The sequence below is a fragment of the Chiloscyllium plagiosum genome, unplaced genomic scaffold, assembly GCF_037043375.1.
Source record: "Chiloscyllium plagiosum isolate Xiang-an unplaced genomic scaffold, Cpla_swu_hap1 HiC_scaffold_24, whole genome shotgun sequence".
Lineage (NCBI taxonomy): Eukaryota > Metazoa > Chordata > Chondrichthyes > Orectolobiformes > Hemiscylliidae > Chiloscyllium > Chiloscyllium plagiosum.
The window spans coordinates 58,320,706-58,334,959 of record NW_028270162.1 but is presented as its reverse complement, the minus strand read 5'-3'; the positions used below and the strand labels follow the sequence as shown (position 1 = coordinate 58,334,959).

The window sequence follows — 14,254 nt, the reverse complement described above, 5'->3', positions numbered from 1 at the left end:
CTATAAGGTCACCCCCTCAGCCTCCAATGCTCCAGGGAAAATAGCCTCCGTCTATTCAGCCTCTCACTATAGCTCATTCCCTCCAATCCTGACAATATCTTTGTAAATCTTTTCTGAACCCTTTCAAGTTTCACAACATCCTTCCTATAGCAGCAAGAATTGCACGCAGTATGCCTAACCGATGTCCTGTACAGCTGTACCATGACCTCCCAACTCCTATACATAATACATTGATCAATAAAGGCAAGTATACCAAATGCCTTCTTCACTATCCTATCTACCTGCAATTCCATTTTCAAGGAACTATGCACCTGCCTTCCAAGGTCTCTTTGCTCAGCTACATTCCCCAGGACTTTACCATTAAGTGTATAAGTCCAGCTCTGATTTGCCTTTCCAAATGCAGCACCTCACATTTATCCAAATTAAACTTCATCTGCCACTCCTCGGCCATCAGCCCATCTGATCAAGGTCCCGTTAACTGAGATAATCATTTTCGCTGTCAACTCCCCCTCCAATTTCAGTGTCATCTGCAAACTTACTAACCATACTTCCTATTTTCACATCTACATCGTTTATATAAATGACAAATAGCGGTGGACCCAATACCGAGCCTTGTGACACATTGCTGGTCACAGGCCTCTCGTCTGAAAAGCAACCGTCCACCACCTCTCTGTCTCCTACCTTCGAGCTAGTTCTGTTGTATCATTGTTTGGCTGTTGCCTCAGATTACATAAAGGGTGAGAATCCCATATTCTCCAACAAGTAATTTAACAGAATCCATCTTAATTTCAAGCCTTGAACTAATCTCAAAATAGAAGAAAACAAAAGCTTTGTTGCAGTGAGACCCGGAACCTGTTTTTAGAAACAGTCCAAGAGGTGGTGTTGTGGTAAAGTGTGTGATCAGTAATACAGATGAGAAAAAACACAATGTACTCAGAAACAAGGCTACTTCACCCCTCAAGCCTCTGCTGCCATTCAATAAAATCACTGCAAATCTACAAACTTAAAATCTGCCTTCCTGTTGTTTAACAATGTCTGTCAGTCTCAGATTTAAATTTTACAATTGTTCAAGCAAAACTCATCATTTGAAGAAAAAAAATTCCAAATTTCTGCCACCCATTGTGTGCAGTCAGATTTCCTAATTTCACTCTTGAAATATTTCGTTCTAGCTTTTTAGACTATTTTCTAGTCTTAGACTCCCCAACAAGCAGAAATAATTTCTCGTTTGACTTCCCCTTAATATCTAGAAGATGTCTTACTTTCTAGTCAAAAACTTAAGCTACAACCATACTCCCTATGAAGTTTAGGTGGGTAATGATGGGAATGTTACACTGGAGTTCAGTCATACAGCTCAGAAACAGGCCCTCCAGTCCAAGCCGACCATTATCCCAAACCAAACTAGTCACATCTGCCTTTACTTGACCCATATCCCTCCAAACCTTCCTTTCTCATGTATTTATCTAAGCATCTTTTAAACATTCTAACTGTACCGGCAACCACCACTTCCTCTAGAAGTTCATTCCATACATGAACCACCGTCTGTGTTAAAGAAGTGCCTCTCATATCTTTTTGCAATTTTTCTCCTCAGTATCCTGGGTCTGAGAGGAATGGGAAAAAATCTTCCATATTTTCCAGTCCTGATCATTGTTGGAACATACATACAGCTAGAGCTGTTAAGGACAGACAGACAAAATTATAATTGGAATCTTAACCAGTCAATACATAATTCTGCTCAGGGAAGGAACTCACTAATACTGAGTTGACCATGCTTTAAGACCTTCTAACTCATCAGATCTGAAGGAATACCAGAACACAAGTGCAGGGCTGATGCCATCTCAGTGCAGAAGTCGTCTGTTGGGAACAGTAAAATGTAAGGTGACAAAAGTTCACATTTTATTTTACATAATTGCCAACTAGTTATAACAAAACCACTAATAGGAAATATTCTACAAATTAAAGATTTATGACACAGCTTGTACTGTACTACTTTCAATTGAAAATATCCATGATTCAACAAAAAATTATTCCAGCATACCAGTCCTGAATATCCAGATTAGGCCATGACTTGGACCAAATTCTATCCCAAGTCTATTAAATTTCTCTTGCTAATAGAACACAACTCACCTTGTGCCTGTTGCAATTAGCATCAATTATTGCATCCATCAGACTATCCACATTTCCTTTATTTGCAGAGCAGTAATTCATAAGATGTATGCAAATGCCTATGGCTGTAGGCTAAACTCTGCATGTTGCATGAGTTCACTCTTCGGAATCTGAAACACTTGGTAATTCTACAGCACTTGTATTGAGCTGCAAGTGCAGTTTCCTAATGTACACAACTGAATGGGCAATTTGGAGCGCCATCTTTCACTTCAACTACAAACCTTGTGACAAATCCAATATTGTTTACAGAGACACACAATGTAGCTGAACTGAAGAACATTTAATGCTTATTTCTGCTGCACATGCACTTCAGTGATGTTATCATGACAAGAACCCAGGCACAGAGAACAGCAGAAGCAATTCATGCAAGGATTTTCTGAAACACAAGTCACACATCAGATTCTGTGATCTCTGCAGCCAAAAGGAGGTGACAGTATCACTGCAGTTTCAGTTGTGAGGAAAATAAAAGCACAATTGTGAACAATTCCACAGGAACAAGTGCTGAGTTTACAGTAGTAAGCTAATGGTTCATAGGCAACTCTGGTTTAATGCTCCTTGCAAATGTAGTATATATGTAGCAAAAAGTAGTAAATTTAAAATATTTACATAGAAACAAGTCAATAAAACTTACATTAAAAAAATTTGTTTTGTTCCTCTCGTAGAAAAGCCCTTGAGCTGGCATATGCTTCAATTGTTGCCATGGTATATTGACGCCGAGCAGCACGTCCCGAGCCCAGTTCAGGTTCTGAGGATGACAATTGATTAAAAAGAAATTACAACACAAAGACACCCAGGGAGTCTCATGGCTTATTTAGAAAGTAACACCCTATTAAACAAAAGTTTGCTTATGGAAATTTTCACTGCCAATAGTGAAATCCTGGAAAATGTTTAATAAATATCAAATATCATTAATCAATTAGACCACAAAATGAGATGGCAAAACCAACATGTACATATACATCCATTTGATAAAATGAAATGTTTCACATTACAACTGTACAGTGGAACCGTGCAACTGCTCAGTCTATTCAGTACAGAAAAACATTGGACAAGCAAAAACAGTTGAGACCATAAATTGCAATGATTGTGATTATTCCAGATCCCATAATGGGCCATCTGTAATGTATGGATCAATTACAGTTCAGCTACGTGAAGACTGTTCTGTGTTTTGATCTTGGGCCTATTATGTGAGATACCAACTGACTGCTGTCAATTCAAATTCATCTGCATTTTTATCAACCTATAAAACAGACTGATTAAAGTAGTCATTCAGCCAAAAGTGAAAAACAGTCACATATTGTAGTCCAGTCACAAATATTAAGAAACCTCAAGGCTATTTTATGAAGAGATACCTTGGTGTCCCTATTATAGGCATGCACAACTCTTAGAATTTAGTTAAAAAGCTTGTAACAATCATTAGATTCATTTTAAAATAGGAACAGATATTCATTATGATTCTGCATTTGAGCTCTTTTACTAGGAATATTTTTGTTTTGAGCAGCAGGGGACAGGCTGTGAAGAACTACACAGACCATTAGTGTGCGATAGTGATCGCTGTTGACCTGAAGTGGCCTCTGTTTTTGATACGGTCCCTCACACAATTTGCAGCCAACACTTTTTTCAAACTTTTTCCACTGAAGCGTAAGAGGTTGAGAGGTTATAAAATAATGAAAGGTATAGTTAAGGTAGATGTCTTTTCCCTAGGGTGATGGATTTCAAAACGAGGGGGCATATTTTTATATGTGAGCGGAGAAAGATTTAAAAAAAGACATGGGTGGCATTTTTTTTAAAACACAGAATGGTTCGTGTGTGGAAGGAAGTTCCAGAGGAAGCTGATATGGCAACAGTTAAGAAATATTTGGTAGGATATGGGTAAAGCACAGGCAGGTGAAACTAGATTAGTTTGGGATTACGTTTGGCATGAACTGGTTGGACCAAAGGGTCTGTTGCGTTGCTGTGTAACTCCATGACTCATCAAGGCACAGAAAAAACTGACCAAAAAGATTCAGAAACACCAACAAAGAAAACCATTTGAAATGCTCATTAAGTGATTCAAAAGCAGCAATGGCTCCAACATTGCACAACTTGTCAATGGCATATCATACTGAGCCCCTATATACAACATCATGGATGTGATGCAGACGTTATATTCCTAGTGCATTCCTATTTATTCTCAGGGTATAAGTGAATCTGGCATGGTCAGCATTCATTGTCCATCCCAATTTGCCTCAAGTTGGGGGACAGTCTTAAATGTTTTGTAGTTTGTATGGCAATGCACTTTATCCCTTGACAAAGCAAAGTGGCTTGCCAGGCCACCACAGGGGGCAGTACAGAGTGAACCATTTGGACTATCACACATAGAACAGACCAGGCAAGGTATCCTTCCCTGAAGAACACTGGTCAACTGGTTGGATCTTGACTTTGCAATCATTTTTAATGTTTCCAGCCTTTCCCAACATTGAAGCTCAGCAAGGGTCAATGCAGCCTAAAGGGAGAAGGTGACCCATCAGTTCCTACAGAGGTTAGATTAGATTAGATTAGATTACAGTGTGGAAACAGGCCCTTCAGCCCAACAAGTCCACACCGACCCGCCGAAGCGCAACCCACCCCTACATTTACCCCTTACCTAACACTACGGGCAATTTAGCATGGCCAATTCACCTAACCTGCACATCTTTGGACTGTGGGAGGAAACCGGAGCACCCGGAGGAAACCCACGCAGACACGGGGAGAATGTGCAAACTCCACACAGTCAGTCGCCTGAGGCGGGAATTGAACCCGGGTCTCTGGCGCTGTGAGGCAGCAGTGCTAACCACTGTGCCACCGTGCCGCCCACAGAGGTTATGTACACCTGAAATCTGCTGCTGGACCAGGTTCCACATAGAGATACCTGGATATACTCCAAATTAAGAATATTCTTTCTTCAGCGTAGGAACCTGTGCTAAATTGGAACCAAGAGTTGTTTTTACATTTGCCCTCAGTTAACAGGAAAATAACTATCATTAGAAAATATCTTAAATTTTTTTCTTTAACATTTATTTCCCAACATTGACTCATTGGCAACTGGTTGGGGAGATTTAAAAGAACAAAATTTTACAGTGTTTTAAATTGTTTAAAATTTGTGTTAAAATATCTTATTTCATACTTATCCTGCTTAACAATTAGGAATGGAGTCCCTTTTTATCATGGACAGTGTTAGTTCTCAGACTTTTAAAACTCATGTTACATTTAGTGACAGAAAATGTGGTGTCTTGGAGATTGCACAGCAAAAATGTACAGGCTTCACAGTTATGTGGAGGCAAAGGGTGCCAAGTCTTCCTTTATTATAACAAAGACAACTTTAAGCAGAGGTACACCACCAGACATTGCGATGTAGACACATACCACATGTATGAACATCATTTCAAACATCCCTACATCAAATATGTTAAGTAAAATCTGCTGTTTCTAGGTACATAAAAGGCTCTGGCATCATAATTATGATTAACAAATCAAGAAAGCCAGTATCTGGAATCTTTATTTGCTGAAAGTGGCATCTCACAGTCACATCTGCACCTCAGTCACTTTTAATTGCTATAGAAACATATTTACTTACTTTTGGCAGATAAATGACTCCGGAATATGTGCAGATTTTTTTAAAATATCTTTTCAACAATATTTTTAAGAGGAGGGACTTTTAAGGACAGATAGTTTAAGGAACCAGCAGAACCTTGATGTTACATTGAGATATTATTCATAAAAAGCTAGGAATTGATTGCTATGAGAATGCACAGCCAGGGTGCCACAGTTTTCAATACGCTGCAGTCAGATGCCAGCAATCAACAAAGTCTCAGCTCACCAGCCACAAGGGTAGCATTAAGAAATACACTCAAATAAACAAACTCCAGCTTTTTCAGTCTAAAAGTGAGATTATTCCAAACTCCTGGGAACACACAATGTAGTGGCAAAGGTGTCAACGGCAAGACTCAGCTATTCAAATCTAATTAACGTTGAATTAGATTAAGAAAAAACAACCTGAATTAGTGCCAAAAACAGAAGAGTGAATTGTGTGAAAACTAAATGAATTCCTGAAGCCTAAATGAATGGAGAAGGATGATGTCATTTGAAAAGTTTAAGCAAAAGGGCAGCTCAACGCTCAACAGCCTTCTAAATGGCACTCATGAAGAGGAAAGGCTCAGCTACATCCTGTGTGACCGGCATGGATTGGGTTAAACGTCTCATTGTTTGATGAGTCACAATATAAAACTCAGTCAAAAAAAGTTTTGAAAAATTCAATTCAGATGTCCACCCAAAGTCAAACCATCAGATCTAGCAATGTGTTTCAAAGCCTGAGGTAGGAACAAGATGAACTTGTTGGCAACTCTTTAAGAATGAAAAATACAGATGTAAATTGAAGGAAATAGATGAAAGACTGTTGGAGCAATTTATTTGGGGTTCAGCACATCCTGAAATACAAAAGGAATTGCTGCGGGAGTGCAAGCTCACAATATCGCAGGCTGTAATCAATGCCAAAGCAATTTTTTAATTTCTGGAATATGGGCATTACTGACAAGGGCATCAATTATTGCCCATTCCCAATTGCCACCAAGAGAATGGTGGTGAGCTACATTCTTGAACTATAGCCCACGTACAACCACAGTGCTGTTAGGGGATTCAGGGATCTTGATCCAGTGATGGGAAAAGTCCATATGGTTCCAATGAAGCTACAAGTAGACAATTTTTGACATTGAAAGCAAGCAATTTGGGGAGACAATCAAGTCAAGAGAAAGACAATAGGGTTGATACAGTGAACTGGGAACAACAGAATTTACACCAGGCAGAGAGAAAGGCTTGAGAAAGCACTGGAGGACCATATGAGATCACAAGCAGAAGGAAATGCCTACACATGGACCAATCCGCAGAGATTACGGAAAACCAATCACAGGGAACAGATTGACAGGGCAAAGAAAGAAGATGGTGACCTGCTAACCATGTTCAGAATAACCAAATCGAAACATTGCAGGAAGACCTTCGCCAGAAGAAATATGTAGGCCACGTGAGAACAGAGAATTTAGTTTCTCAGAAAAGTCCATCTGGTTCATTCAGTCCTTCTGGAAAAGAAATCTCCTGTCCTTGCCTGGTCTGACCCACATGTGATACCAGACCCACAGCAATGTGGTTGACTCATAACTGTCCTCTGAACAATTAGGGATTGTTGTGGACTCAGCCAGACCACTCAAAACATTCTTAAGCAGGCAGCCCAGACTGTAACTTTGCAAGGCAAAAGTGGGTACTGCAGATGCTAGAGATTAGAGTCAAGATTAGAGCAGTGCTGGAAAAGCACAGCAGGTCAGGCAGCACATCCTGAGCAGGAAAATCGATGTTCCGGCAAAAGCCCTTCATCAGGAATGAGGCTAGGGGCCTCGGGGGTGGAGAGATAAATGGGAGGCGGGGTGGAGCTGGGGAGAAGGTAACTGAGTGCAATGGGTAGATGGAGATGGGGGTAAAGGTGATAGGTCGGAGAAGAGGATGGAGCGGATAAGTGGGAAAAGATGATTGACAGGTGGACAGGTCATGAGAACGCTGCTGAGTTGGAAGGTTAGAACTGGGGTAAGGTGGAGGGAGGGAAATGAGGAAACTGGTGAAGTCCACATTGATGCCATGGGGTTGAAAGGTAAGCTCGGAGGCGGAGGCGGCGAAAGAAGTGTTCGACGTCACAATGTGTATTGAATTCGTTGATGCATGGACAGAGGGGATGAAGGTAAGGCCTTTGCTAAGGACTGATCGTTCGTCCTCGGCGAGGGGAAGGTCTGGGGAGATAGTGAAAACTCGGCAGGGCTGTAACTTGTTTTAGTAGGTGTTCAGTGAAAATTACTCAGAGTAAGTTAGCTGGGTTGACTACCAGGTTTTAAAACAGACAAAAATGTATTCATAAAATTACAAAATGAAACACAAAGAACAGAATATAGAACACCCACAGAACTCAGACTATCCAAACTAGACTTAATTATGCTGTTCTGAAAAATACTTGCAACAGTTCCAATAAATCAAACCGCTTAAACGCAGTAAAAATGAAACAGAGGCTTACAGGTCAAAGTTAGAAGGGCAGAAGGAGAGAAAAGCGTAAGAACAAAAAAACTTAGGCTTTGGCAAATTCACTTTTAACTAGGTTTACCACCAGGCTTGCCTTCCAAAGTCAATCAAACAAGTCTAATAAATGCCGTAAATGTTCCTTCCACGAGTGACTAAAAATCACCAGGTCATCAATATACATAACACAGTTGGGTAATCCGGCAATGACCTTATTAGTTAGTCTCTGAAATGTGGCTGGAGCGGTTTTCATATCAAATGGCATGACTTTAAACGAAAGTCGAAACTGCCTTTGCTCTTTCTGACACAAGTACCTGTCAGTAGCCTCTGAGTGAGTCCAACATGGAAATGTAAGTTGCTTGCCCCACCTTTTCCACACAGTCTTCCAACTATGGAAGTGGATATGCATTTGTCTTTGTAACAGCATTGACTTTGTAATAGTCCACATACAACCGTTGGATACCATCTGGCTTTGGCAACTTGACTATAGGTGAGCTCCAGTCACGAACTCACCGATTATGCCATCTTGGAACACACGTTGTATCTCCTTCTGGACCTGTGCCAACTTTATAGGGTTGTGCCATTAGGATGTTGCTTAATTGGAACAGCATCTCATATCGCTACATCACGCACAGTTACTTCCATATATCTCCCCATGTGATAGTAATAACTCTTTCAGATCATATCAATTTTCTTGTGAAAGGTAACTCAATAATTTACCCCAATTTTTGACAACTTCCTCATTGTTCAATTTGATTTGAGGAGTGTCCCATTCAGAATCCTCTGAACTTGCTTCTTCCTTCCATTTGGCTTTCCTACCCTGTCAAAATACCTTTTGAGCATGTTAACATGACACATGGCGATTTCTTCCTGGCTGGAGTCCTTATCAAGTAGGTCACCTCACTCAATTTCTTCTCAATTTGATAAGGTCCACTAAACATTGCTTCTCAAGGTTCACCTATTATTGGAAGTAACACCAATACACCAAAGGCAAAATTGTGAATTTGTGATTTCTTATCCACTTCTTGTGTCATTGTATGCTCTGTTACCTTTAAATGCTGTCTAGCCAACTCCCCAGCTCTATTTAGTCACTCTCTAAAATTTGACACATAGTCCAAATGGGTGGTCTCTGAATTCTGACTTATTAATTTCTCCTTCATCAATTTTAACGATCCTCTTACTTCATGCCAAAAATTAATTCAAATGGACTGAATTTGGTCGATTCATTTGATGCATCTCTGATCCCAAAAAGCACAAAAAGAACTGCCTTATCCTAATCATCTGGATAATCCTGACCAAAAGCTGTCAACATGGTCTTTAGTGTTTGATGCCATCTCTCGAGCATTCCCTACGGTTCCGGATGGTACACACTAAGCTGACTTTCAGCCTTAATCTCCCGCCTTTTGAGCTGACTTCCCTTTTTAATTTCTGAAGTTCAAATGCTCTCTCTTTCTCTTCTGCTAAAGCCCTTCATTCTTTTTCTTTCTCTTCTGCTGCTCTCTTTTTCCCTCTCTTCTACTTCTAACCATAACTCAAACTGTTTCAATTCTGCTGCCCTTTCCTTATCTCTCTCCTCTAACTCAAACTGCTTCATTTGCAATAGAATTCTTGCCATCTCTATAGATCCTGATGGAGTTTCCAGCAAATTTAAATGTGAGCTACTGTAGTAATTATCTCTCCTTTCCTCAGAGAAAAGGCAGCTCCAATCCCATTTTGTCTGCTAATTCCTGCAGCCTGGCCTTATTCATCTTTTGTAAAACTACTAAGTTCACCTTGTCCACCTCCAGAAAATGCTTGGTGACTGAAAGAGCCATTACTATCCCAAGCTTTGTCTACCCAACCAAACCAACACCCAAAATAAAGACACTGGCACCTACCACTCGCTGTTTAAATCCCAGACAAGGCCCCAACCTGTTATGGACTAGGCCAGGCGACTCAGAACATTCTTAAGCAGGCAGCCCAGATCGTAACTTTGCAACTTGTTTCGTTAAGTGTACAGTGAAAATTACCCAGAGTAAGTTAGCTAGGTTGACTACCAAGTTTTAAGACATAAAAATTTATTCGCAAAATGACAGAGTGAAAAACAAAGAACAGAATGTAGAATACCACAGAACCCAGTCTATCCAAACTAGACTTAATTATGCTGTTCCAAAAATACTTGCAACAATAAACAAACCTCTTAAACTCAGTAAAAATGAAACAAAGGCTTACAGGTCGAAGTTAGAAGGGCAGAAGGAGACAGAGTTTAACAGCCTGCTTCCAAACAGCTCACTACTGAACTGAACTGACTAACAACAAGGATTCAGCTTCCAGGACTGACCACTTCCCTTTCATTATACAGGTCACTGCTAAACATAAAAGCTTTGGCCTAAAGTCTCATCTGTTTATGTATAAACAAAAAGACCTCCCAATACCTGTTGCATCTCTGTACCAAACCAGTCGATTTGGAGTCCAGACTGTTTTACGGCTTCCTTGAAAAAAGGAACAGCTTTTAGAAAAAATAACTAGTTTTGTAACAGGATGGGCAACAAATGATGGTCTAGCCAGTGATGCTCATATCTTGTGATTAAAAAGTAGGCTGTGGCAACCAAATCACAATATATTCAAGAAAATAGTAGATAATTTTATATATTAAAGACATCAAGGATCAGTCTTAAATGGCTGAATGGACTACTCCTGCTCTAGTGTCTATGTTTAGATAGGAAAAGAAGTTAATAATTGGAACAGTTTTCTGATATGGCGGACCTATAATTCATTTTAAAAAGAAAGAGGAATGTTAAAATACAACAAAAGAACTGTGGATATTGAAAACCAGAAACAAAAACAGAAATTGCTGCAGAAACTCAGCAGTTGTGGCAGCATCTGTGGAGAGAAAGCACAGTTACCGTTTCGGGTCCAGTGACCCTTCTTCAGAACTCTGAAGGTTGTTATATGTAAACAGCTGGAACTTACAAGGCTAGTTGTCATGAAAATCACACATCTAAAACGCTCCAGTACAGCCAAGTCACAAGCACCAACATAGCGATCCAGCAGCCACATGGAATTTGTTGTGCACTTCAAGCTCCAGAACCCTTGATCTAAAAATGCCATTACTTTCAACTTATGGGAACCGAAAGGTACAACAGATTTACTGCAAAAAATTCAAATCTGCAAGTTAAGAGTTGAATGTCTGGAGTCACTAGTCCATGCAGGATAAACTGTGAGGTGCTACAATAGCATTCACCTTTTAGCATGGCCTTCGCTCCACAATTTGCCAGTTCTTCTCCTGGACTTTAAGCAGCAGTGACTGATGGATCGTAGCATGCTGCAACACAGTTTCTAATAGGTACTTTCTCAGGGTAACCACCAGGTTTTCCGGTTTGTTATGACAACCATTGAACATTGTAGATGGATTGAAAAAACCCAATGTGCTTCCAGATGTAAAAGCATTCAAGACGTGAACCCACAGATCACTGCGCTGAAGTAGACATGTAAAAGCAAGCATCACCGTTCAAAAAAAACCTCAGTGCCGTGCACGCCTATTATATACGTTCAAAAACAGCCCTCAACTAAACTCTTCAAGACAGTAACATTAAAATCCAGCTCCTCTACTGTCAAGTCTGTGGCAAAGAACTGACCAACTCTCTGCAAACTCAAACCTTACTGATCTGCTTGATATGTGTTTTAATAAAATGCACACTGATTTATAATCTATTCACTACTCAACACCCCAAAATGTCTAATAATGTAACATTTACCTCAATGCCAGTTAGAAGTAAAGAGCCCAATTTGAAACTGGAATTTAACAAGCATACACATTTCACCAGTGAGAAACAGCCCCATCACTGGCCCCTTACAAATACCAGCAGTCAAATGGGAATTAGTCAATTCATCCCTTTACAGTTTTAAATGGAACATTGTAACAGCTTTCACATTAATCTTAATTTTCTGAGGGACACATTAGCTTCCCCTTTTCCCCCCCCCATTTCTTTCGAACAAAAACAGAATTTGTTTAATCAAGGATTCCCTTTCTGTTAACAGTTGTTTCCATAATTGCTGCAAAACAATTTCTACATCAGTTTTAGGAGAAAGTTATAAAGCACACTTTTCTGAAATAACACTGTGAAAGTTGAACTTGCAAATATGGCGGACTCTCATTATACTGCTATTTTAATTACTAAGTTGGATTGAGTAATTGGCGATATAAGTAACATACTAGTCCTCTGTAATCTCTGGTAAACTCAGATCACCAAAATAGATGAATTTAGCTCATAACACAATGAATCAGACATAACTAAACAATCATATAAAAGTAATAGTTAAAACAAAAAAACAAAGACCACTACTGTATCTCCTTCACAAGTAGCAGTCTGTCCACTTAAAAGCAATATTATAATTTACTCCAGAAAGTAGTTGATTTTTAAATCACAGGTATTTAAATATGACATTAATCTATGACCAGAATGCAATTATTAACACATTGGTTCCACAATGGGCAAGACATTTATAGCTGTATCAAAGTCATGTCCAAAGCTCTGTGTCCAAATTGGAAATTGTGTAGCAAATTGTCCAAACTTTAAACACATGAAGAACCTAAATAAAAGAATCTTCATTTGAAATGAAGTGAACTGGAAAATGGAGATGCACCCACATCCATTTTAGTAATAACTGTAACTAATAAAGTGGATCTTCACTGTTATGGGGCAAACTTAGTTGTGTTTTGGTAATGGATTCACCAAAAATCCAGAAAGAAAAAGTTTCAGAAGTGGCTAACTCAGAGCACTGCATAATACTTGCTCAAGCAAACCTACTCACATGTGCCCACTATGGCTTAAGTACAGTACAGATACTGACCATGGAATCCAAAGTCTGACCAGCCAATGGAGAACAAAAACAAATTTCAAAATGTGCATCACGTCACTTGGGTTTTGAGTCCCTGCTGCAGTCTCCCATTCTTGTTTTCCTCCCTTGCTGATGCCTGGTGAATACCTACCATGTTGGAAATGAAAGTTAGGAAATAAAAGCTATTGACTTCCCATAACCAGCCAGTCTGGCTGGAAGGGCCATAGCAGTATGAATTAGCAAATGTTCGACTGAGTGCATCATTGAGAATGAAGCACTGCATTATTGGTGAGGTAGAATTACATTAAAGTCATCTGCACACTGGGGGCTGGCACTGTGGAGGATGCCAACCCACAATGCCATGAGAAGTGCATGTGAACAAACTTATGGCTCAACACAGCCCAGCAGTTCATCTCCCACACAGAAATCAAAATAGCTTGGCAGAGATTATTGTATGGCATGAACGCCCAATGTTTGATCTCTTTTATCCTGGGCACTTGGGTATGCTTACAGCAATGTGGTCAGATGATGCTTTTGGCCAACAAATTTTCACATAAGGTGAGGAGGCGGAATTAAAACTTGTACAGTCACACAACAGTCGTCTAACAATCACATAAGCAACTGTTCAAAACCAAGCTTTAAAGCAATCTAACATTTGAAAAATCCCATTCACAAAAGCAATTGTCTTCCCTGATAAAGTAATAGATTACCACACAGACAACAGATTGCCTGTGTCTATTACACAGAGGAACCTGCATTCACATCGCAAACATTCTCTGTTTTGGAGCAGATGGCCACTGGCAAGCTGTGGATTCACTTCCTGCAGGTTCCTGCTGGCCATCGTGCTGTCAGTGTGAGCCACTTTCCTAGTGGCAAAGGGAAAAGAACAACCTCACGCCAGGCTGCCCTTAGACTACATCCAGTACACACTCACCAACCCAGCTGCTGTCAACTAACCACAGTTCTACCCAACAGCACAGAAAGCACAAAATAACAGAGAAAGCAGAATAAGATGATATAGCTGTGAATACCTTGGGAGGGATTAAACAAGTGTCCCTGATTGGCAAGAGGGGGTAATCTTGTACAAGCACTGTAGACTTCCAATGGACTTGAAATGTTAACTTTGTTTCTCTCTGTAGATGCTGCCAGACCTGCTAAGTTTCTCCAACACTTTATTTATATCACAAAACTGAATATAAAA

At 39.9% G+C, this 14,254-nt stretch overlaps 1 protein-coding gene across 5 annotated transcripts in view; it reads right to left on the bottom strand.

Moving 5' to 3' along the window:
• Positions 1-14,254, bottom strand: part of cabin1 (calcineurin binding protein 1) — a 513,604-nt gene that overhangs the window by 281,155 nt on the left and 218,195 nt on the right. For all 5 annotated transcript variants that reach the window (XM_088000226.1, XM_088000222.1, XM_088000224.1 and 2 more), the window contains one exon: positions 2,795-2,908. In XM_088000226.1, coding sequence (XP_087856352.1) covers positions 2,795-2,908 — 114 coding nt within the window. The remainder of the gene's footprint in view (positions 1-2,794; positions 2,909-14,254) is intronic.